The sequence below is a fragment of the Epinephelus lanceolatus genome, chromosome 15 (assembly GCF_041903045.1).
Source record: "Epinephelus lanceolatus isolate andai-2023 chromosome 15, ASM4190304v1, whole genome shotgun sequence".
Lineage (NCBI taxonomy): Eukaryota > Metazoa > Chordata > Actinopteri > Perciformes > Serranidae > Epinephelus > Epinephelus lanceolatus.
The window spans coordinates 37,310,855-37,336,037 of record NC_135748.1 but is presented as its reverse complement, the minus strand read 5'-3'; the positions used below and the strand labels follow the sequence as shown (position 1 = coordinate 37,336,037).

The 25,183-nt window shown below is 41.9% G+C and overlaps 1 protein-coding gene across 1 annotated transcript in view; it reads right to left on the bottom strand.

Moving 5' to 3' along the window:
- The window catches only part of syne2b (spectrin repeat containing, nuclear envelope 2b), a 220,340-nt gene that overhangs the window by 142,107 nt on the left and 53,050 nt on the right, over positions 1 to 25,183 (bottom strand). The window contains exons 24-57 of the mRNA XM_078175419.1: positions 24,966 to 25,100; positions 24,538 to 24,663; positions 22,771 to 22,979; positions 22,320 to 22,401; positions 21,987 to 22,081; positions 21,195 to 21,315; positions 19,598 to 19,897; positions 18,438 to 19,033; positions 17,990 to 18,145; positions 16,286 to 16,436; positions 15,933 to 16,091; positions 15,460 to 15,627; positions 15,154 to 15,255; positions 14,310 to 14,510; positions 13,536 to 13,743; positions 13,107 to 13,219; positions 12,816 to 13,018; positions 11,945 to 12,052; positions 11,112 to 11,391; positions 9,509 to 9,838; positions 9,066 to 9,395; positions 8,665 to 8,964; positions 8,210 to 8,437; positions 7,979 to 8,095; positions 7,427 to 7,753; positions 6,689 to 7,033; positions 6,349 to 6,527; positions 5,084 to 5,300; positions 4,846 to 4,944; positions 4,092 to 4,256; positions 3,347 to 3,694; positions 2,996 to 3,132; positions 663 to 792; positions 70 to 243 (exon numbers count right to left, since the gene is read on the bottom strand). Of these exons, the coding sequence (XP_078031545.1) occupies positions 70 to 243; positions 663 to 792; positions 2,996 to 3,132; positions 3,347 to 3,694; positions 4,092 to 4,256; positions 4,846 to 4,944; positions 5,084 to 5,300; positions 6,349 to 6,527; positions 6,689 to 7,033; positions 7,427 to 7,753; positions 7,979 to 8,095; positions 8,210 to 8,437; positions 8,665 to 8,964; positions 9,066 to 9,395; positions 9,509 to 9,838; positions 11,112 to 11,391; positions 11,945 to 12,052; positions 12,816 to 13,018; positions 13,107 to 13,219; positions 13,536 to 13,743; positions 14,310 to 14,510; positions 15,154 to 15,255; positions 15,460 to 15,627; positions 15,933 to 16,091; positions 16,286 to 16,436; positions 17,990 to 18,145; positions 18,438 to 19,033; positions 19,598 to 19,897; positions 21,195 to 21,315; positions 21,987 to 22,081; positions 22,320 to 22,401; positions 22,771 to 22,979; positions 24,538 to 24,663; positions 24,966 to 25,100 (6,939 nt within the window). The remainder of the gene's footprint in view (positions 1 to 69; positions 244 to 662; positions 793 to 2,995; positions 3,133 to 3,346; positions 3,695 to 4,091; positions 4,257 to 4,845; positions 4,945 to 5,083; positions 5,301 to 6,348; positions 6,528 to 6,688; positions 7,034 to 7,426; positions 7,754 to 7,978; positions 8,096 to 8,209; positions 8,438 to 8,664; positions 8,965 to 9,065; positions 9,396 to 9,508; positions 9,839 to 11,111; positions 11,392 to 11,944; positions 12,053 to 12,815; positions 13,019 to 13,106; positions 13,220 to 13,535; positions 13,744 to 14,309; positions 14,511 to 15,153; positions 15,256 to 15,459; positions 15,628 to 15,932; positions 16,092 to 16,285; positions 16,437 to 17,989; positions 18,146 to 18,437; positions 19,034 to 19,597; positions 19,898 to 21,194; positions 21,316 to 21,986; positions 22,082 to 22,319; positions 22,402 to 22,770; positions 22,980 to 24,537; positions 24,664 to 24,965; positions 25,101 to 25,183) is intronic.

Below are 25,183 nucleotides of genomic sequence, written 5' to 3'. Positions count from 1 at the left end.
CCTAAATATAATAAGCAGTGTTTAATGAATTACATGGTATATAAATGTATTTCTACATGATTTAAATACCTTTAAGCTCTGGCTGAGAGAAGCTTTATGAGTGTCTGCTTCTCTGAGTGTCTCTGAACCTTCTCTCTCCAGCTTCTCAATCAAGACTGGCATCAAACAGTCTGTCAGAAACTGCTTGCGTGAGAGTGCTTCCTGCAAATTGGCCTGCAACTTCTCACCTTCCTCTAATGTCACCTAACCCCAGGAGGAAAAAAATATTTAAGTGTTAGTAGAGATGAAAAAAATGCTTGTTTGCGAATAAAATGTTGACAAATGTTACACTTCAGAAATCCTTTAATTCACCAACTTTTCTATGGTGACAAACTCATTTGTTTTTCTGTTTCCATTAAAGTATATTTTCCCAACAAATTTGAAACATAATTCTACCTGATTCTGGTTTAGGGTGACTTTAGAAAATCTGTGCATGTAAGAATAAATGACACTCTTTATATGTCCACCATCTCCCAGCAAGATGCCCCTGAGTGACACACTAACAATAGTAGAAGACTAGATATCCCAGGCAGCTCTCAGATGTATTCAACTGTACAAATGTTTACCGAAACAATGTACTTACATTACCTAGCAACACAGTAAAATCATTAAAAGACAGAAACCTTCACAGAAGAACTGGACTCTGGTGGTCGGCTGAGGTTCCACTCCTGCAGGGCGTGAAGAGAGTCCATCAGACAGCGAGCCGTGTTTGCAGTGCAGGTACTCTTACGGTCACTCAGCCTGGATTTTAGACTGTAGACATAATTGAACCACATTTATTGTATACACAACATCTTGCATGGTATCAGCATGTATTATACTCAGTGAGATTAAAATGAAAACAGGCAAATATGTGCATTTTTTTCTAGTATAAAACAGTGTGCAAAAGGAAGACATTAAAATAGTCATCAGATAACATGTAATCTTTGGATGTTTCAAAGAGGTTACAAATCAGGAGAACTCTGTGTTTCCATGTCATTGACAGAGGGCAGAATGGTTCACTAAGACATGTTTCTGGTATGTAAGAGTGATTGAAAACCAAACTGAAATAGAGGGATGCCAGCTGACCTAAAATGTCATGTCATGTTGAATCTGTTTAAGTAGGCTATCATCTTATGTATGCAGATGATTTGGTAATCTTCTGCCCATATAGTGCTGGCCTACAACAGCTGTTGGAGATTTGCTTTAACTAGGGGTGTCAAATTATCGCGTTAATTGTGAATAATTAATTACAGCCATATTTAACATGCTATGTTTTTTTGATGGAGTTAATCTCATTTTCAATCTCTAACTTTACTGTTTCTGTATGCCACAGAGTTGCCTTTTACAAAATCCATCTGTAGGTGTACGATTGGGCTTCTTTGTGCTTGAGTTGTGGGAGAGCTGCAGCGCTACAGAGCAGAGTCCAGCATCAGCATTGATGACTGTCCCCTGCAGTGGCGGTCTGCTCACTCAGGAGCCTATAAAAAGCTGTCTGCCCTAGCACGCAAGTATCTGACCTCCCTGGCAACCTCCGTGTAATTTTCGGGACAATCAGGGCAGGATTCAGGATTCAGGACAACTGCTTGGATTTCGGGACTGTGCCAAAAAATTTGCGACAGTCCTGAAATCCAAGCAGTTGTCCTGAATCCTGCCCTGATTGTCCCAAAAATTACACTAGAGCAGAGTCTGGAGTAGTTATTGCCCGATAAAACATTAAAAACTGATCATGGTGATTGAGTTGTTATGCAGCTCCCACCGGCTGCACACTGGCTGCAGCAGTTCCTACATGAATTATGGGTGTTGTAGTTTGAAGAAGAGAAGACAGCGCAAATTGCCGCCGCAAGGACAGGGAAAGCGCCGGCAGCCACGAGAAGGAGTGATTTGCACGTTGCAGTGCAGCCTCTTGTTCTAACTGTTTAAAACTGTTCTATAAACTGATACAGCTGTAACGAATGTACCAGGTGTCTTTTATTTTGTTAGCTTTTATTTTTTATTAAGTTTAAGTGCACTTACATTGATCACTTCCATGAAATAAAACGAAAAATTGGAAAAGAGGAAAATAATTTAGAAAATTGTTAAAATAAAATTAGGGAACTGATCACAGATGTATTGTTTCTGTGTGTTTTTACATCTATTGTTGCGTTAATCTGCAGCTATGGTTTTAATAAAGCTGATATGTCATGGCAGTCAAGCACCCCCCTGGTGGTAGAGACTGAAGGTTGCAGCACTCTTTATTGGGACTAATCTCAAAAACAACAGAATGTAATGGCTAGGTGTACTGCATCTGTGTTCAAGTGTGTTATTGTTGAAAACAATAATTATGACTTTATAAAACCACTTTTTGTAATATATATCAATCTTTTGATCATCTGCCACAATAATGTAATGAATTTAAATGAAAATACCTCAAGTTGAGGGCTTTTCTCAGCAATTTTGAGATTAAAAAAGAGATTAATTAGATCAATTAATTACATATCATAATTAATTAATCTCTCCATTTTTTTAATCTCTTGACAGCACTAGCTTTAACTGTGATGCTGATTTTGACCTCAAATATAATGCCAATAAGAGTAACATTATGATAGCAAGTGAAGAAGACTACACGATGGTGTAGTGCCAAATGTTTGCAAATGTTGGTGTGCCTACCTGCCCAGCTTTAACACGAAATCTTACATATGGATATGTGTGCAGGCTCTCTGTCTCAGAAAATGGTATCATCCAGGCCTTGGCCAACCCTGAGCTGAGCTCAGTCAGGTTTTCATCTAGACTGTGGGGCCACTGGCTCTCCAGCTTGTTTGTGGGTGCAGTTAATTGAATTTTGTTTTATATGAACGTTGCATTTAGTACATAGACAATTGTCTGTGTTTATGTGGTAGGTTATGGACGTTTCTGTGTCCTTAATAAAGTCATTATTATTATTAGTATTATTATTGCCATATAAAGTTGAGGACGTGATCTGTTATAAGCACCGTACCTGTCATGTTGCTGGCATAAGGACTGCACCACAGTCGTAATTTCTGCTGGCAGCTCATCAGTGGCAGGAGTAGCTTTTACTTCCTGGTTAAGGTCGTGAACTTTTACACCCAAATCTTCTAGAGATTTCTCACAGTTCTGAGAGAGGAAGAAGAACAACATCATGTAAGTGATATTTACATGCTGGCAACAGTCACATCAGCAAAACTCACATACCTGCAGGTGGAAGCAGTTTTACATTAATGATGAGCTATCAACTCCAATATTCACACACTGTGTGAACTCATCATACTGAGATAATAACAGGTTGTTACATCAGGTTCTGTGCTTGAATAAATAAAGCAGTAATAACCTGAAGGCTGTGCCAGTGCTGTTGGAGCTGAGTGATGTTGTTATGTGGTTCGCTGTAACTGAGCGCCTGGTCCAGAGAGCGGAGCTCCCACTGCAGGGCTGCTGCTCTCTCCTTTAGCCCCTTGGCCCTCTTGGCCAGCTGACCGTCCAGCTCCTCCAGCCGCGTCTCACAGGTCTTCAGGCGCTCCTTCACCTCCCACTCTGAGGTGGCACAGAGGTCGTGGAGTTGGCTGACCTCAAGGGTCAGGGCATCCCGTCCTCCAGGGGTGCAGAGGTTCAGTAAACTGTCTCTGGCAGAGTCCAGCTCCTTCATCTCTTTATTCTCCCTGTCCACTGTCTGGAGTAAGGCCTGGCATTAGGAGAGAGACAGAGGAGATCCAGATTATTAGAATGCAGAAAGAACAATTTTTCATATCCTCGGAGACACCTTTTGACCATCTGGTTAAAAGTTATATACACTATATATAATATTCAAAAACATAAAGATTTGGGCATTGATTGACTCCACAGATATCCACAGATGAGACGTGCCATTCATTGGTGAAAAACTAAACATGCATAAACTGTCCAAATGTGAATCATCATGTCTTCAATATCGCTCTCAAATGTCTAAGAAAATAATTCCTTTGTTACCAGCAAAGGGATTCACTCAATTTGGTGCAACAGAAATATATCAGTGACAGATTAAACATGGTGCCACTGGCTTCTCTCCAACTAATAGTTGTGTATGTGTTTTACTATCTGACCTTCAGAGTGTTGACGGTGTTGTGCAGGCCCTGTCTGTCTGCTGGAGGAGCTCCCAGGCCTTTAACCTGCTCCCTCAGCCAGTCCTGGGCTGCTTCATGCTGCTCCACCAGCTGGGTGCACTGCCTCTCCGTTAGGATGCCCTGCTCCAGATTAACCGCTGCCTCCTGAAAACAACAGGAATTGCATTTTTACAGACAGAGAAATTAGGCCACTGATCAGACTCTTGTTATAATGAAATTTGTTTGGACAGATAAAATAATCTTAGACGAGATATGTTCTACTTGAAAAAGGGAAGCTAGAGGGAAAGAAAAGGACAATGGAGTGGGCCGGGGAGATGATCTTGTTCTTGTAGTTGTGGCTGTGCTACATACAGAATATTAATACTCCTGTTTTAACTTCTATCCAGAAGAAGAGACCACACCTAGCCAGTGTTGTAAAGACAGAACCATCCATGAATAAAGGAGCCCACGAATAATAAAGTGTAAAAGATATTTACACTTATATTGATTTAAAAAACAGACACTTTATGAGTGGAAAACATTTCATACCTTAGAACTTACTGATAAAATTGCCATTCATAATAGTTGTGTCATATTTAGACATGTTTAGATCAACATATTGTCTCAATGGAAATGGAAATTTATATCACATAATAAATTATGACATATTTGTAAAGTCTTAAAAAGGAAACAAAAACAATACTTTATCTTCAGGATTACTGTGTATTGTGTCATTGTAGAGTGCTGGACTTACAGTCAGCTCTTTCAGCAGAGCAGGAATGGCCTCTTCCTTGGCTGCCCAGGAGGGATCTGACCAGCCAGGGTCCTGTGTGGTCTTAAACAGCTCTGCAGCCTGCACGTGAACAGTGTAATACAGTGAAGATGTTACTGACTTGATGTTACATCTGACTGTGCAAGCAACTCAACCTGAGAGAGCATATTGCAGCTATCTTGAACATATAGTTGAACCTGCTCTGCTGTGGGGTCTCTACCTGTGTGCGGACGTCTGAGAGGACAGGGGCCAAAGCTGTGCTCTGGTCCAGCAGGCTCCGGGCGTTTTCCACCGCCTGCCTCCGCTCTCCCAGGCCCGGCCAGGGGAAGACACGTGGCAGGTTGGACGTCTGCTTCTGCAGGTCAGACAGACTGGCCTCAGTCTGCTCTCGCTGGTTCTGACAGGACGCCATGCGCTCCACAACACCCTTCAACTGCCTGATGGGGGACAGCACATTATGGGTGACATGAAAAAAATCTGAATTTTAATTTATGTCAGTCTAAATTCATCCTTCAAATTCAAGGGATCACACTCTGTAAAAAACATGGATACGATATGATGTTTGTGTTCTTATTTGGGTCTGTTTGCCAGTTACTGGGGCCAGGAAATTCAAACTATTGAGAAAACAAGTTCCTTATATAGCATGTAAAAACGCAAAAGATTTTTGAGTATTGTTCTGTAAAGTCAGAGATTTTTCAGAGCAAGAATCTAGCTGCCCTCCATGCATTTGTATCTAGCTTTTAGCTTTTTTGGACACTGTACTGGCCACTGGTTAAAGGGGCTCTATATGACACTCAGAGGGAATCTATGACACCGAGTCTGATCCAAGCTGACTGCACAAGGTTCTTAACATGGCAGTGACTGGGCCGCCAACTAGCAGCAACTACAGCAAAAGTGCAGACAGAGCTATCAGTGTTAACCAGTAGAGTCTGACTGCAAATACAGGTGTGCCTTGAGATTTTGGCTTGCCTCTCAGTGTGCCACGGCACAATAACTTTTGAAAACCACTGGGTTAGGGTAAGAATGTCAGGGTTAGCAAATCAAAGTCAGAGTAAGGCAAATGAGGGCGGGTCATGCCTCTGACACTATAGGGAAAAAAAACTTACTGATGGTAGAGGGGTGGAGGCCCAACTGTTATTGCCCTGTCTGCTCAGGACACCATTACTCCATTATATCCCTACATAGCAACAGCTGTTTGCTGCTTTATCAATGTTCTGAATGAGATGTAGAGCTCCTTTAAGGCTGACCTCTGAAAACAGGCTTTTTTTTAGTAAAATCTCACAATCAGACTTCATCTAAATATTTTTACTCAATTATTTCCTTTTAAAAAATGATTTCAGACTGTTGCCTGCAGCTGTAGTGGGCTGAACCTTTATAACAAGCTTCAGGCAGCTCATCTGTGTGAGCTCACACAGTGACGTTTATGTAAAAGGAAATAAACAAATCATGATTTTCCTTCAAAAAGCTAAAAACAGCTATCTGTACCTCTGTGTCTCCTCAGCAGCCCGCAGGACTGTCTTCCACTGCTGCTCAGTATCTTTGACCGTCTGCTGAACCTCCTGTCTCTTGTCTTTCTCCAGGTCTTTTTGGTCACACAGACTCTTAGCTCGTTTCTTCAGCTCCATCACTTGAGCCTCACCGTTGGACTTGGAGCTCAAAATGACCTAAAGACACAATCATTAACAGTGTTTTTATTAGATATGTGTTGCTTTGTAAAAAACCTGTCAAATGTCCACCGCACAGATGTAACAAAGAACTTTCCTGTGATTGAAAACAATGCCCAATTACTTACGATTTTCAAAAGCCACCATAGTTAATGTTTCACCTGTGCTGTGTTCAGCCTGTCCTCTATCTGAGCACGGCTGCCCTGAGTGCCACTGCCTTTGGACTTGGCCTGTTCCTGCAGCTCTTTGACCCAGGTTTTGGTGTTCCCTGCTTGGGTATGGAAGGACTCCAGCTCCCTGGAGAGCGAGTATTGGACCTCAGCTTTCTTCAGAGTGTTCTCTGCCTTCTGCAGGACCGTCTTCCACTGCTCCTCTGAATCTTTCACTGTCTGCTGAGCCTCCTGTCTCTTGTCCTCCTCCAGGTCCTCCTGGTCAGACAGACTCTGGCTCTGTCTCCTCAGCTCTGTCAGCTTGGAGTCTCCCTCAGGCTTACAGCTCAGGATAGTCTGAGGGTTAAAAAAATGTATACTTCTAAAAAAAAATTGAAAAATTAAAAGAAATACTATTGACAGGCCAGTAAAAAAAAATATGACAGTGGCAGAGGAAAATGCCGGTCCTGTCTGACAAAACTATCTGAATGTACAAATCAGTCTTACAGATTAGAAGTGAAAACATGTTAATCACAAATAACATAAAAAAGAACAGCACGAAAAAACAAAACTATTTTTGCTCAGGTTGAAAAAAGCATGCATGAGTGAAGGAATGAAAACTTGAGACATGCTTCACAAAATTTAGATAATATAGTAATTAAGCAGACCCAAAACTGCATGATTTTTGGCTTAATGCCACACTTAACAGAACTGTTATGTTAGAACAAACCTTTTAGTGTTCATACTGACCTGTGCTGTGCTGATTATCTTTTCAGGATCTGTCTGACTGTCCAGAGAGACGAGGCTCTGCTGTTTGTCTTCCAGCCAGGATTTGGTGTTTTCTTTCAGGGCTTCATATTCCTTCAGCTGGCCCTCCAGAGCAAACTGCTTCTCAGCCTGATCCAGAGCTTCTTTAGCATTTTGCAGGACTCTCGTCCACTGCTCCTCAGCGCCTTTTACTTTTTGTTGAACCTCTTGTTTTTTGGGCTCCTCAAGGTCCTGACCGCTCAAGCTCTGGCCTCGTCTTCTCAGCTTCTGGATCCTGGAGTCTCCTTCGGGCTTGGAGCTCATTATGGCCTGGGGGTGGGATACAGAGGTCACATATCATGGTAAAGACTTGCCATGAAAAAAATCTGTGAGTTCAACAGCATTATTGTTATTGATGCTGAGACTGAACCATACAGTAAATGTAACAAAAACTGAGCTAAAAGAGGCTTTAAAGATTTTAAGTAGTTGAAAACCCATCTCAACATCATCTCTCACTGCAACATGACTGACCCTCCTCCTAACCCGTCAGCTCACCTTTGCAGTGTGCAGTTTGTCCTCAGCTGTGGTTTGACTCTTCAGTAAGTCCAGTCGCTGTTGGAAGTCTGTGAGCCAGCAGTGAGTGTCCTGCTGCTGGGTGTCAAATTCTTTCAGCTGGAAAAGGAGATTATACCGACATTATGAGGTGGTTCAAAATGGATCAATTAAAACTTCCTTTCAACAGGAAGAGTCATCCTGATAACTCTCTTTCACACTGAGCTGTCTCACCTTCAGCTTTGCCTGTTCAGTCTTCATGGTCATCTCGACTTCTGCAGCTGCTTCCACCTGTTTGGCAGCCTGCAGGACTGTCTTCCACTGCTCCTCTGTGTCTCTGATCGTCTTCTGGACGTGGGCTTTCCTGCCTTTGTCTGCGTCCTGATGGTCACAGAGAGTCTGTCCCCGTCTCCTCAGGTTGTTCACCATACAGTCACCGTCAGGTTTGGAGCTCAAGATGGCCTGCAAACAAAACATGCAATATTAATTAAATGTTATGATTTGTACCAACTTTCCAAGCAACAGTCAGATGGAAGGCAGGAAGTGAAAAACCTATATAATATGTAAAATGGAAATAGAGGACCATGACTACGATGAAGCTCCAAGCAGCAGCTATTGTCAGAAAATTTAAACTCTGAAACGTATTCAGAAAACATACTGATACTTCAGTACAGTGAGTTCAAACAGACCTGAGCTGTGTGACATCTCTCATCAGGTGGTGTGTGACTGCCCATGGACTGTAGCTGCTGCTGTTTGTCTCTGATCCAGGACTGAGTGTTTTTACTCTGAGCGTCAAAGTCGTCTGAGAGACTTCTGAGCTCTGCCTGCCTGGCGGCCTGTAGGACTGTTCCCCACTGCTGCTCTGTGTCTTTTATCACCTGCTGAACCTCTGGTTTCTTGCTCCCCTCCAGATGTTTACACAGACTTTCACCATGTGTCTTCAGGTCAAGCACCTTGGAGTCTCCCTCAGGTTTGGAGGAAATAACAGCCTGAGGGTGGCAAAAATACAAAGGTTTATACAATACTGACACTAAATTATATTTTCTTGTAATAGGAACTTTACAACCTGAGATGTGACTTGTACACTCACCTGTGCGACCTGTAACCTTTCCTCAAATGGCATGTGACTACTGAGGGGGAGCAGCTTCTGCTTCTGCTCTTTGATCCAGGACTGAACACCCTCACTTTGGGTTTTGAAAGAATCAAAGTCCTTTTCAGTGGAAGCTTCGGTCTTTGCCTTGTTGAGACCCTCCTCAGCAGCCTGCAAGACTTTCCTCCACTGCTCCTCTGTTTGTCTGACAGCGTCCTGAACCTCTCGTCTCTTGCTCTCGTCCAAGCCCGGGTTGTCACACAGACTCTGGCATTTTTGCTTCAGATCCTGGAGCTTTGAATCTCCTTCAGGCTTAGAGTTCAGTGTCACCTAAAGACAGCAAAGACGTGTTTAGGAGATTTTGCTTCTATCTTCAGAAAAAAAGCCTTTACAAGATGTTTCAGACATTACAACCTTCACAAACTGATCCACAACCAACTTACTTGTGCAATCTGTAGCTTTTCTCCGACTTGTATGCAACCACCAAGCGACTGTACGTTCTGCTCCTGTTCTTTGATCCAGGACTGGATATTTTCATTCTGGGCTTTGACAGCATCTAAGTCCTTGTCTAACTGGGCTTGTGTTTCCGCCTTGTTGAGATTGTCCTCAGCTGTCTTCAGAGCTGTCTTCCACTGCTCCTCTGTTTCTCTGACAGACTGCTGAACCTCTTGTTTCTTGCCCTCCTCCAGGTCCTCCTGCTCACACAGACTTTCGCTTTTTCTTCTCAGGTTGCTCACTTTAGAGTCTCCCTCAGGTTTGGAGCTCAGGACGGCCTGGTGACAAAATGGGGGGAAAAACTTTTAGAAAAGGAAAATAAATCTTAGTGACATTAGTGGCATGGCTATAGGAAGTACGAATATTAATCAGTCAATCTGTTGATTGAAGTATTTCAACAGCTCTCGAATGAATTGACCTTTTCGTTAAGCCCCGCCCCTTTGTGATTGTCCGACAAGCTGTCACAGTAAGCATAGAGCCCACACTGTAACTAAATGCACTCCCTGAAGAAATATTATCATATGTTTGGAAAAATGAAAGAGTGATTCCAGAGAGAAGCAGACAGAGGGGTCTACAGTGTGTGCAGCAACAACAGGTTAAAAAGACAAAGATAGTTAGAAGCTAAAGCCGAACTATAGGCTACAGATCACAGTGTAAAAGTGAACCACCACATCACTGCTGATCGCCACACAAGACAATGAATATAAAGGGAAACTTTGCTGATGTTGAACCAGCTGTGTGGCATTGCAGTGTGTGCAGGTGAACAGTGTTTGGCTTCGCCCCCGTGCTGCTGCCAGCACCTGGACCTCCACCTCTGGACAGGCAGGGGGGTCTCTGAGGGAAGTCAAACAACATTAATCTGCACACAATGTGATGACACACAGATGGCTGAATATCAGCAAAGTTTCCCTGCTTCCCTTCACTGGTTCAAAAGCAGCATGTGTATACATTCAGTAGGCTATATCTTCAGTAGCTAGCTAGCTAACCCTACACTTTTCAGGGTTTGATTTTGGTTTTGGAACAGGGAAGAAACGTATATCTTTTTCGAATCTCTCCAGGTAACGAGTATCATTAATACACGACGTGCCCCAGGCACAACATTTAGCTCCAAATCCACAAAACCAGCCTGAAAATGAAGGAAATCTGAAACAATGGAGCACAGCTGTGTTGTTGTCGGACTCTGGTCTGAGCCAGCCAGATGCTACGTTATGAGTGGCCAGTCTGCTTCCGGGGGCGGAACTGGACATTCATGGTCCTTAGAGGATAAATCCAAATGACTCTGATGATCCCTGACTTTTTATCTAGTGCCACAAACAGGTTAAAACTGCCACTTGTGCAACAGTTCACTTCATGACAGAATATTTATAAAACAGTTGACCTACTTTCATTCAGCCTCAATTGTACATTGAGATCAAAGCTACCATAATATGCTAAGATATGAATATGAGTTAGCCTGAGTAAGTTAACTTACTAAAAAAAAAAAAAAAAAAAGAAATAAAATAAGTGTAGTCTTAATCGACTGGATTGGATTTCAAACTCTCTTTCACTGACCTGTGCTTTCTGCTTTATCTCCTCAGTCTGGGTGTCTCTGCCGGTGGAGGTGAGGGGTTTCACAAGGTCAGTTATCCAGGTCCTGGTGCTCTCGGTCTGGGTATTAAACTTGTCAAACTCCCCCTCCAGGGCGCTCTGGGCATCTGCCTGCTTCTGCAGTCTGGCCTCCAGGTTACTGTACCGTTGTATCAAGTTATCACCGTCCTTCAGGAGGCTTTCACCTCTGACGCCTTGTTTGCGTAGTGATGCTAACAGCTTTTTCAGGCTCTCGACTCTGCCACTGTCACATGGACGGTAAGATGAGGAAAGTTTGTTTGTACAGCACCTTTTAACAGCAGCAGGCAATTCAAAGTGATTTACACAAGACATACAGATAGTAACATATAAAAGAAACACAATTCAAAATAAAAAAGAAAGTGAGACAGAAGGATGACAAGTGGAGAGGACAAAAGCATCTAACAGCATGTGGTTCATCTGTATTCTGTGGATTAACAGTGTTTGGCTTCAAGCTCTAGTTTTTGGCAGTTTATCTTATTTTAAATCAGAAGCCCTTCTGTGCAGATTTCTCCAGGTGCTCCAGCTTCCTCCCACAGTCCAAAGACATGCAGGTTAATTGGTGACTCTAAATTGTCCGTAGGTGTGAATGTGAGTGTGAATGGTTGTCTGTCTCTATGTGTCAGCCCTGTGATAGTCTGGTGACCTGTCCAGAGTGAACCCTGCCTCTCACCCAGTGTCAGCTGGGATAGACTCCAGCACCCCTGCGACCCCTAACAGGATAAGCAGTTAAGGAAAATGAAGGAATGATATGAGAACGAATGAGTGTTCAAGATCACCTCTCATCCTGAAGGTCTGTGAGTAGAAGTTTGGCATTGACAGTCTTCGCAGACTGTTTTTCTTTGGTCTGCAGCCACTCACGGAAGCTGTCATGTTGCATCTGCAGACTAGAGACCAAAAGACACAACTCAGAGAGCATGTTTCAACATTTTTAACAGTAGGGCTGTCAAAATTGCTCAAAAATGACGTTCGAATATTCGTTCTAAAAATAACTCGTAGGTTTGAACCATTCAAAAAAAAATTTTTTTTCGCATTATGTCCACAAGAGGGCAAACTAATACAAGGAAACATACTTGTATATGTATTAATACAAGGAAACATAACTACTTGCTTACTATTTCAACATAAACGTCTTTGAAAACATTTAGGCTACATACCTACACATTAAAACACATAAAACAATTATCTTTAACATTACGTTATAAACGATCGCGGACCTCTCGCTTTTTTTCAAATTCAAATTTAAATTCGAATTTAAAATATTCATTGACAGCCCTAGTCTGTAGTTTGTGAGATTACAGATCAGAAAGTCCTGATTCTACACTTAACATCATGACTATTACATCAGCAGAAGCAGAAATATATCTATCATAATTTGCTGACTTGCTGTTCAGTGGACCAAAGAAGTAACTAGAAAAGCACTCGGAGAGCACAGACCTCCGCAGCAGCTCAGATTTCCCGCTATTTTATTATTTTATCCACTTCGCTTCAACCGATCACCACCAAAATGTTATCATCTGTTCGTTGTCCCATTATCAAGCTTTCCTGAAAATTTCATCAAAATCCGTTCAGAACTTTTTGAGTTATTTTGCAGTCAAACAAACAGACAAACGCCGGCTAAAGCATAACCTCCATGGCGGAGGTAATTACCTGTTCAAGTCACTGAGGAGTGGCTCCATTTGTTTCTGCTTGTTGTCACAGTGGGTTCTGAACCTGCCCACCTCCTTCTCCTGCTCCTTCAGCCAGTCCTTAAACTCAGAGAGCTGCTGAGGAGGAACCTGCTTGCTGCCTCTCTCCAGCTGATCTTTCAGCTGCTCCAGACGTCTCTCTGCATCCCTGGATTTCAAGAAAGCCTGATGGACATTAAGAAACCGTGAGGACCCATTCATCATCCAACAATCTACAGTATGTATAGATGCGTCAGCTTAGTCAGCCACTTACAGTGAGTTTTTGCAGGGATGTTTCCACGTCTGCTCTGCTCTCAGGCTGCTCAAAGCACTCATTGACAGACAGCTGCAGGTCCTGGAACCACTCCTCAAACGACTGCTTTTCATCTGGAATAAAAACAAGAAAAATATGACCCTCGTATGAGATTACAAAACATGATTCATAAATAAAATATTAAAGAATAGCTACAAATTAGGTTCCATCATACAGTGCATCTTTTACATTTACTTTTATTTATTTTTTTGCTTTGTTGCAAAATAAATCAGATCATGGACTGTTAAAAAAGGTTAATAAATAAGTTTGAGTCTTTTGGTATCCATTGCCAATGCTATAGTGCCATGGCAAAAATAAACAGAGTACTTTAAAAATCATAATTGACTATACATGAATGAAAACACACTCATGTTAGACCTACTGACTAACCTTTGATAACCTTGAGCAGGCCTTTGTCCCTCTCCTCTCTCTTCAGGTGGATCATCTCCTTGGTGCGGGAAATGGCCTCCTTCAGCCTGTCGCAGTCTGCAGACAGCGCCTCCAGCACCTGAGGACTGGCCACGCTGGAAATCAAACCAACCTCCTTCAGCGCTGCCTCAGCCTGCTCCTCCTGAGTCTCCAGATCGTCACACAGATTCTGGTGAGGAGATAAAACAGTGGCAATGCTGGATGTTCTAGTGACAGTAGAATCAAAGGAAAAGAGCCACGATCATTAATGTGAATTAAATAAACTCCAAATTTTGTTAAAGAATTCAAATTTCCTTTTCTTAATAACACCATTCATCAGCATTTTTACGTTCCTAAGAGTGTACACAAGTTTGACATATTTCTTACACTAATTCTGTCATTATAACCAGACGGTACTGTAAATTTTTTAATGTCACTGTAGATGCTGATATACCAACAACATACATCAGGAACACAGAGGGCAATGACAGTGATTTATTTGACATAATTTTGTGAAGTTAGGGCCCCATTATCATCCTTACAGTATGTCAAGGTCAAAGGCTTTTTTTTTTTACTAAATCATATCAAACTGTAAAAGCTGCACACATGTGACACTGAATTCTGAAAATCTGGAAGGCAGAAAATCACAGAAATATATAGTGTGGGGTATATATGTGATTTTTTTTAATCTACAAATAAGCTCTATCAAATAAAGCATTAAACAAAAGTGAGTTACAACATGTAACAGCTGTGTACCTGTAACTCATCCTCCACCGTTGGTTGTGACGCATCAACACTGTTGACAGAACACTGGATACCCTCTACAGCGCACTGGCACTCCTCTATCTTCTCAGTTAGGTGTTTCTTCACAGCTACCAGTTCCTCAAAGACGTCGGTGCAGTCGGCAAACAGCTCCTTCACCTGCTCCATCCTCTTCCTCAGCTGGGTCTCCATCACCTTATGGAGACATTGTAATAAGGATACAGACATTGTAAAACTAGAAAGTCAAAGAGAGCGCAGAACCGAGGCCAAATGCCTTTTCTCGTAATGTCAAAGGTGCAATATAGCTAGCTAATAGCTGCCACTCTGCACTGTGCACTGTGCATTGCCAGGCATGTGTGGGAGAGCGGTGCACATATGGTAGTGATGATACTGCTGTTGCCGCTGATAACACTGTCCTGAGTCACGACTGTGGGTGACTAACTCCGTCAACGCTGTTAGCTATGTCAACACTGTTGCACTTGTTGTCACTGCACTGCTAGCTACCCCCATTTCAGCTCAGCCACCTCCATGTTTGCTGCTGATGTTCTAGGTGAGAGCTGTGTGCGTGCAAATCCTGGCCCAGGTTATCAATGTCGCATACGTCTAGTTTAACAAAAGTTAAAATAATTTATGTATTTGCTCCCTGATTCAGATCCACTCCAATATATAATAAGTTCTTCCTCGGCCCATGCCACACCCTTCCAGCAAGTTTGAGGAAAATTGGGCCAGTAGTTTTTATAATCCTGCTGACAAACAGCCGAAAAGTAACCTTTTTGGCGGAGGTAACAAACACTAAATTTGAGAGCCAGAATACAGATCTATAAGCACTGAAACTCACCTGCAGCTCCAGTGGCGCCTCCCGACTCTGCAGCATCTCCTGGATCTCGACAGACTTCTTGTGGAAATGTTCAATGTTCTCCTCATTGGCGTGGATCTCATCCTACAAAGCAACAAAAATAATAAAACTCATCTCCTACATATAAATGATATATATGTGAAAAAGTAAAAGATCAGGGAAGAGGCAATTTTTAAGTGTCACAATAGTTCACTGTTTTCCATCTAAATCTCCAACAAATGCTCTTTTTGGGACGATGCTCAGACTAGCAGGGAACAATAAGAATTTTAAATCTATGGGGAATCCTACCCTCATGGCGAGTACTTGTTGCTCATTGTGGAAGGGATGGCTCTCAGCAAACAGGACCAGTTTGGCCCCTGCCCAGCCGTCCACCTCTCCCCCCAGCATCAGCTGCTTCTCCCACAGCTCCAGCCCCACCTGCAGGTTATCCATGTAGGTATCTGTCTTCTCTGTCACCTGCAAGGGCATCAAAAATAAACATTCAGGCAAGTTAAGTTATAAAAAGAAGTTTTACAATCAGAATTTATAACATTTAGACATTTTGTAACTTGTGCAGATTTAAAATGTAATTGTAATTTTTCTCACAGACAGAGCTGGAGATGCTGTAATCCACTAGGGGGAGCCAAGCAATGTTGTTAAATTTATTTTTCTGACATAGTAACTAGACAGCTAAACTTACATCTATTTGTTTATAAATATGAAAAGTACTCATTTCATATGCTCCTGTCTGATTTTTCGGGGAATGAGACACAGTTTCTTACATCCAGCCAGTTGTCCATAAGTGTGTTAGCCTCTCCTTCAAAGGGCACCTCACTGCAGTCTGGGAACTTCTTCAGTTGAGTCTGCAGCTGTCGGCAAACACCCTTCATTTCTTCCACGCCCTCTCCAATACCACCCAGCTCTTTCTTAATGTCACGGACCTGAACAGACATACATGTGAGCATACAGTAGACCTGAACACACAGTGACTGAGCTTATTTTAGAATGTGTCTGCCATCTACTGGTCTTTTTCATTTACTGTGCATGTGTCCTAACACTCTTATTACATGTAAATCCTGTCAACTGTACATGAAGGATTTCTGCAGACACAACAGTGTTGTTTCTGTGGACTGACCGTGGTAATGGTTCTCTGCAGGTTCTCCTTGCCCAGGTAGGAAGCCCGCTCACTGATGGTCTGCTCTGCTTTCTGCATGGTGCTGCTCAGTTGACTGCGGCAGCTCTGGAACTTTTTCAGAAGCTCCAGCAGGACGCTGCACTGCTTCTTCCTGCCACAGGAAGACAACAACAGAAGGGATTTTAAGCCATGTCTTGCCTTCTGTCAGCCATACATACAATGCTTTTGGCCTGACATACCTGTGTGCAGCTGAAAATGTTCACCTTAGCACCCAAAAAGAATTGTAAGACACAGTTGAAACGGTATGAGATTTTCAAGGTATGATAACTGTTTCAGAAAATATCACGGTATTACAGAATAATTATTATTATCAGTCAGAATGACTCTTAAGGAATAAAAATTGAAGGGTTATTTTTGGTTGAACAAACATTTTATTACTATAAATGAAACTTGGAAACACTTTTTTTTGTGTAAACAGTCTCCCTTTTGAAAATGACTACATTTTATTCAATATTGTAGCTAAGCAAATATACACAGAACGATTACCTCTAATGTTCATATCACAGTATACTTTGAAACAGGTATACCGCTGCAACCCTGCTGTATGAAGAGCTTACATGAATTTCCTTCTAGCTAATATTACTATTTTTATTACAGTATCCACATCCAGTAGAAGTTACAGTGACTAGTCGGCTAAGGTCAGTTTGTTACACAGCTTAACATATCTGTTTATGTTAACAGTTACAGTGTAAGCTCAATTTTAACACATTTTCCATTTCAAAATGCCATATTTTTCCAGACTTTTCTCAGTGGGTTGGTCCAAAAACGTTTTGAGTCTGGGCATAGAGGATGTTGTGATCAAACAACAGTACTTCCGCCTTTGCATATGGCTTACAATTGCCACCTTCTGCATGTTTTAGATGTCAAATGATTTTACACAAAGTTTGTGTCTAGCTTTCTTTTCCCATTTAGAATCCTTCGCCAACCAGGTTTTATATGTACGATTGCCAAGCCAGCTCTCGGAAAACTTGCATTTACCCACTGTGGCCATTTAGTCCAAACTGTTCTGCAGAAAGGTGGACAACATTTTTTAAGATTATTCACTGTGTCCACGTAAGAGATGACAGACGCAGCCATAAAGGTTTCCTTATGCTGAAAAGATTTACTTTTCTGGTAACATCACCGCATAATTCAGAAATGTTCAACAAGCTTAACATTTGGTAATTTGTGATGCTTATATATATGCAATTCAATAATTTGCCACATTTTATTTCAAACTAATTTGGTCTCAGATTTCCAGATTTGGTTCAGGTATAAGGCACTTAGGATAGAGCTGTTCTGCAGGCTGTGACGTACACTTATAGAGAAGTGTGAATTCAGTTGTACGCCGTTCTTCTCGCCTTGCTTTTGACGGCATCAGGCTCCCTCTGTCCTGCAATCTCTCACACAGTGCTAAACACCAAGAAAAATACTCTGCTTGTATGATCTATTTATTTTCAAAAATCCTAACTTTATATTTTAGAATTCAGAGCAGGGGTAATAGTCAGGAAACACTAATATTTTTCCATACTTATCCAGACCTGGAAATTACTGAAATTAAATTCCATACATCTCCATACTGTGTAGGAACCCTGAGCTAACACATATTGCTGAGGTGGCCAGCAGTCACTTATTCTTTAATGAACCGGCTCCTGTTTAACATACCTGTCAGAAAAAGCTCTCTGAATCTCCTTCCACTGAGTCTCCACTTCCTGAAGGACGTGCTCTTCTCCTCCCTGTTTCTCCTGAAGTTCACGGAGGTTCTTGAGCTCTGCGTGCTGCGCCTGCACCTGACCGTCCAAATCTGACAGGGCACGTAGCCTGGAAAATACAGGATCATTATCAAGATGTCATTTTAGGAATTCGGCTTTTAATTCTGCAAAAAGATTTTGCAAGTCTTAGATTTATATTCTAAGAAACATCTCGTGTGCATGAAGCAAGCCAACTCTGATTCATAGAGTAAACTTTAACATACACCCCAATGAAAAGGATGCCATTAAAAACAACATCAGAACCCTAACCCTAAAAAACAGCATTAAGGTATTAAAAATTACAACCATGAAAAAGAAATCTTGAGTATTGTTGCATCAGCATGAAGACAGACAAAACACACCTGTTTTGTACAGCAGGTATGGTGGGCTCCTTCAGGCCTTGTGTTTCTATTGTTTCCTGCAGCTTACTCAGCTCCCCCAGCAGCGTCCTCTTCCTCAGGCCCAGTGATTTGCTCTGTGTCTCCTTCTGGAGACCCTTCTGCTGTCCGGCCAGCCCGCTGTCAGCCTCCTCCAGCCTCCTCAGCAGAGCGGTCACCATGTCCAGGCAGGAGGCCGGGACACCTTCCCTGGTGACTGTCAGCCTGGCGCCCTGCAGGAGCACATCCAGCTGAGGCGCCTTCTCCTTAAGACTGTCAATGCTTTGCCTGATCAGACCCAGCTTGGAGCGACAGTCCTGCAGTACCACAGGGTCACTGCAGGGGGCGCCCTGGACTCCAGAGATGTCTTCATCCACAGTGCGCAATGACATGAGGAAGCGGTCGAGGGCACGTGCGGCTGCTTCGCTCTTCCGGACCTGCTGTCGGAGCTGATCCAGGCTGGCTTTGTGAGTCTCAACTTCTCGGGACAGAGGACAACTGTCTCTGGGGTCCAGATCGCTGGATTCAGGGTCTAGACGGGACAGCTGGTCCAGCTCGCTCTGAATGTTGTCATCCAGTTCCTATCGTTAGAGGAAGCAAAGTGCAGCGTAAGCTAAGATGGCTAGGAGGTGTGAGATTTGTTAACAAATTCAATATGCACATTTTTCTGCCAAAGCTGCTTCAGCTACAAGCACAACGTTAAGATTCATGCTAAAGTGCATTCAGACTGCAGCAAAGCATTTTTCCGTTTTTATTTGCCCAAATCTAACTTGTGAATTGTTTTGACCAAAGCAAGACAACTCTAGGTCTTAAAGTGCCCTTTATATAGGCTTTTTTTTTCTTTCTTTTTTTTTTAACAAAAATGTTTTGCACTGGTCAGAGGAGTACTTGGCTGAAAACATATTTCAAATAGGGTATATTGCTGAAGAAACATTTTCAACCCACATGGACGTCTTCTGTTTAAACACACCTTTAGTCTTGATCATCTCTTGTGATTCTCAGCAATCAGTAAGAGGTTATATACTTCTGGTAAATCTCAGCCTCAGAGAGGAGTCACTATCAATAATATTGATTATTGCATACATGACTTCTGTGTCACAGATGGACAGAACACAAATGAAAGGTATTGATGGCTGACAGCGGACCTTGATATCTTTCAGGATGTTGGTGTTGGCCAGTGTGAAGGCAGTGACGTCTTTGGGCTGTCTCAGGTAGCGGTCCAGACGGTCAGTGAAGTCCACCATGTGGTTCTCGGTGGAGTCGATCTGTCTGAGGGCGGCGCCTAGCGAGCTACCCCTCTTCTGAAGTTTGGACTGTTGGCTGCGCCACTGCTCCTGCAGCTCAGCCTTCTCTTGCTCCAGACCAGTGTTCCCGCTCAACTGGGAACACTGTGAGCACTGGTTCGCATACTCAGACCACAGAGACTCTGTCTCTTGCCTCAAGAACTGGGAAAGAAGGAGTTCGACTCAAGATTACTGGCATGTCACGGGGATTGATTCACTTAGTAAATGTAGTACAGAAACAAATGTCAACACCAGAAACTGAAACAATTGACTGAATTTAAATCCCGCGGCCCCCGTTATTCACTGTTGCTAAGTCGGACAACTTTAACAAAATGAAACACGGCAGCAATGGTTCCGCTTAGCCGGCTGCTGCAATGTTTATGAGGTAGTTTCTGGGCATCAGGCAATACAGCTTCAAGAACGACAGAAAGGACTATGGAAGCGCATCTCCACATTTAAGACTAGACTTAAGACTTTCCTGTTTGATAAAGCTTATAGGTAGGGCAGGCTCAGGCTTGTTCTGGACCAGCCCCTAGTTAGGCTGATATAGGCCTATTCTGCCGGGGGACCTTCTATAATACACTGAGCCCCTTCTCTCCTTCTGTCTCTCTCAGATTCTGGAAAATTGAGAGAATCAATATAAGTTGAAAAGCATATCGCTAACTCAGCTTTACTGCATGTCACTAACTCGGCTTGTTCTCTCATTACTGTCTGTCCTGCATCTCTCTCTGTCTCTCTTTATGTATCATTTTGTCATATGGATTACTGTAAATTTATTATGCTGATCTGTTCTGTACGACATCTATTGCACGTCTGTCCATCCTGGAAGAGGGATCCCTCCTCAGTTGCTCTTCCTGAGGTTTCTACCATTTTTCCCCATTAACATTTTACAGACCGTGGTGCTGACCTAACGTTTGTGTCTTTTTACTGTAGAAGGTTATGTTAGTTACTTTGGGGTGGCATGTAGCCTTACAGTAGTAATATGTCATCCTAATAATATATCAGCTACCAATCAATCTGTCCTTTTCCAAATCTCTTGAACGTTGCCACATAAATGAGGAAGCATAGCTTGCTGATGGTGTTGATACGACATTAGGTTTACTCTTAGGATGTAGCCATATTAGCTGGCTTCTTAGCTTTCATATTGCTAACAGTAGCTAACTTAAGATGTGACTATATACAATTTAATGTCTCTGTGAAGACTGTGACAGTCTCCCAGCCAAACATTTAACCTTCTTCAAATTGAGGTTTTCTTTTCAACAAAGACGAGTTTAGCGCACAGCATATCTAATTCTAACAGCAGGAAAGGGGGAAGTTGAGCGAGGTCCTGTTGGTTAACAAGCTTGCTCAACTGTTACTGTAGCACAGAGCAAAAAGGGGCGGGACTAGGGAGGGTTAATTGTCTAATAATTAGTCTAGATCTATATTTCTTTCTGTTGCACACAAACTTAAAGCATACCTGTATTTCCTGGAGCCGTGTATGCAGACCTTTCAGAGAGACAGAGTCAGAGGGGACATCCTCGATGCTCTGTTCATTTTTAGCCAGTTGTGCCTGCAGAGCCCTTTTACAGTTCTCATATCTGGAGATTTTATGAGTCAGAACAAAAAAGACAATGACTAAACGTAGAATATAAAGACCTCCAACTAGTTTTGATCAATACATTGTATGTTATGTTAAATTATAATTATCGAAGCTAAAACTGTGCTTAAGGGGATAGTGCACCCAAAAATGAAAATTCAGCCATTATCTACTCACCCATATGCCAAGGGAGGCTCAAGTGGAGTTTTAGAGTCCCCACATCACTTGTGGAGATCCAAGGGGAGAGTGGGTAGCAACACAACTCCACCTAATGCAGGCTGACGGCGCCCCAGATTCAAACGTCCAAAAACATAGAATTGAAACCACAAAATATCTCCATACTGCTTGTCCGTAGTGATCCAAGTGTCCTGAAGCCCCGACATAAAAAGTTGTTTGGAAAAACGTCATTTGAACTCTGTTTTTAGCCTCATTGTGGCCTGTAGCTCTAACTGCCTCTCTGTACACTGTGCTCACGTGTTCTTTTGAACGTTTTAATCTGGGGCGCCGTCAGCCTGCATTAGGTGGAGTTGTGTTGCTACCCCCTCTCCCCTGGGATCTCCGCAAGTGATGTGAGGACTCTAAAACTTCACCTGAGCCTCCCTCGGCATATGGGTGAGTAGATAATGGCTGAATTTTCATTTTTGGGTGCACTATCCCTTTAATTCAGAATACCTTTCCAAAGCCTCCTTTTTGGTGACTTCATCGTCCACAGAAGGGTGCTTTTCAACCTCCCTCTTCGCTACACCAGCTGTCTTCACTGGCAACACCTGAAAAAAGAGGAATAGCTTGTTAACTGTCATCTCAAACCTCTGGAGCTGCTCAGTGGTTATCTGTAGAAGACAATATAATCTTACAGGTATAAATGCGGACAACGTGGAAATGTGAAAAATTTGTGACGGGAGACATGCTAGCATGTTCTGCAAATGTTTTCTGAGAGAAAAACTGTTTAACTAATTGCCGAGTTAAATCAAAATAGTACATGGTTTCAATGGGAATGAGTCATACCTCAGCTGAGACCAGAGGTTTGTCACTTGGTCTTGTGGGTTCCTTTTGTGCGGTCAGATCCTCACTGAAGGCAACAGGAATCCTGTGAAACAGAAATGAGGAGAATAATTCGGCTTGTGTTTCCGTTTAAAATTTTATCTGAGCCGCTGCACAAGACAGCGTCTGTCTTAAAACAGCCACAAGTAGCACTGGAATGTTTGGCTTATGAAGTTTGAAGAGCCTCATGACCTACAACCCATAACAAATGACTATGTAGAAAAAAAATGATCCTCCATCTCCAAACATCAAATGCAACGGGTCACATAACTTCATATTCAGAAACTATTAAGACAGGACAAAGAATCTGTCAAGAGGCTGAGATAGTGTAATTCAGTACCACAGGCAGGTCAATTTAGGATAACAAATAAATGACTTTCTCACTGTCTGTTGTTTAGAAGACTGTATTACGCACTCAATAATATCTTGCCTCGAATCAGGGAGTGGCGCGTCTTGGTCTCCGCTGAACTGTCGCTGAATGGCAGCCAGCCTCGTCTCACATTCCCTCAGCTGAGTCTGGGCCAGGCGGTGAGCATCCTCAGGGCTCAGGGTGTCACACAGCTCCTTCAAGGCCTCGAGGTGCTGCCCTGCTTGGGCAAAGCTGCCCTCGGCTGAGAAACAAGCCTGGTGAATGTTGAAAGAGTGAAAATGAATAAACAGGCGTGCTAACAACTGGATCTGAAGCCAAATGATTAATGCTTCCAAGGCTTACAACCCAATCTTGTTTTAGTTTAAGATTTTTGTTTTATTTTTTAGATGCATACACATCTGAAAATACTATATTTATATTGTTAGCTTTGCTTGTCCTGTGTAACAGCATCTAATATGACAAAATCTCATTTATCTCTCAAGCTTGGTTTTGACAGCTTGACAGAAATACTGCAACACACAAGTTAACCCCCAGATGACAGCAGCCCACAGATGAACTGCACACAACAGAATGCTGTTTTCATTTTCAACTGAAAATGTGATTTCCTCTATACTGTTGAGATGTTTATTAACGTTACTTAATTTAGTTTTTTTATGTTGTGTAGGTTTCCTGTGTTTTTCTTCTCTGACCCAGCAAGTTACAATAAAATCAAGGTACTAAACAGGGCTATATAGTATGGAAGCCCATTTCTGACAATGTTGTGGATAATAAATCCTAAAAGAAAAGTCAAAAGTGAAAATGACTAACTTTCTTGAAATAATAATTTAGTATCTCAAAATAATGAGAAACTTTCTTTAAGTAATTAGAATCTCAAAATTGTGTTAGTATCTGAAAAAAATGAGTAAATATATCAAAATAATGAATTTGTATCTCAAAATAATGATTAAGTATCTCAAAAATGATGACTTAGTATCACAAAATAATGAGTTAGTATCTCAAATAATGACTTTATATCTTAAAATAACGACTTAGTATCTCAAAACAATGACTCAGTATCTAAAGAAAAGACTCAGTATCTCAAAACAGTGAGTTAGTATCGCGAAACAGTGAGTTAGTATCTCAAAAAGTGAGTATCTCAAAACAATTATTTAGTATCTTAAAATAATAAGTTAGTATCTCGAAACAATGACTTAGTATCTTTAAATATTGATGTAGTATCTTAAAATAAGAACTTAGTATCTCAAAAATAAGTTATCTCAAAGCAACAATTAAGTATCCAAAAATTATGAGTCAGCATCTCAAAATAATCTTTTTCAAAAATTATGACAGTCTCTCAAAACATTACATTTCTCAAAACAATGAGTTTGTATTCCAAAACAATGATGTAGTATCACAACATAATGAGTTAGCATCTCAAAATAACGAAAATATATTTTCAAAAATTATGACTTAGTATAATGTCTCATTATTTTGAGATACTAACTGATTTTAAGAAAGTTTCTCTTGATTTTGTGGCATTTAGTTGTTATTTTGATAAAGTTTCTCTGTATAATGACTTGTAATGATTTGTTCCATTACACTGGCAGAAATGGGCTTCCATAAAAGCGAACTGTGAACACACCCAACAAAAACAGCACTCTTTTTAAAGAGAACCTAGAATGAAGTGTTGCAATTACCAAGTCCCATGAGTCTCCTTGGAGGCATGCAAGGAAGATGGAGGAAAAAGGTTAGTCAAGCAGAGCAGAGAACCTGGCTGCGTACCCATCCACCATAGCACACCTGCCAAGAATATAGCTCTTGTAATTTAGCTACCTGCGCTTGGTTTTCTAAGCTGGAGCTTAACTGCATCTCACACTGCAGGGCAGCTTTGTTAAAGTCTTTCCTTGTTACTTCAACACGTAATTGTTGTAAAAAGCCCAAGATCTCAGCTCTCGCAGCCTGGGAGATAAAATAAAATAAATTCAAAACAACCACATGACATGTTAGAACACAGTATTCACTAAAAAGGTTTATAATATGAATGCTTTATATGCATGCAAATTCATATCTAAAGCTGACACAAGCAGAAAATGTTGCAACAGCTTTAGTACATGGCTGACATGCACAACCAATTATCTGACACACTTTAACCTCGAAGAACACGTAAAGCCTTATTAAGACTGCTGAACTATCCCCCATTAACAGTTTTTAAAGTCCCACACATTAATATAAATCTCACACATTAAGTGAGTGTGTCCTACCTCCCACTGTGTCATGACAGACTGGGTGAAGAACTCCATGTCTCTGAGCTGTGACGGGGTACAAAAGGCCTCCATGCCTTTGGCTGCCCTCAAGAACTCCTCAAGCAACTCAGGGTCCAGGGTCTTCAGGGTCTCCTGAGGGGAAAAGCACATATATAATTGCAGACTGGTTCTTGGAAAATTATTCAAACTTATTCAGTTAGAAACTTCAGATAAAA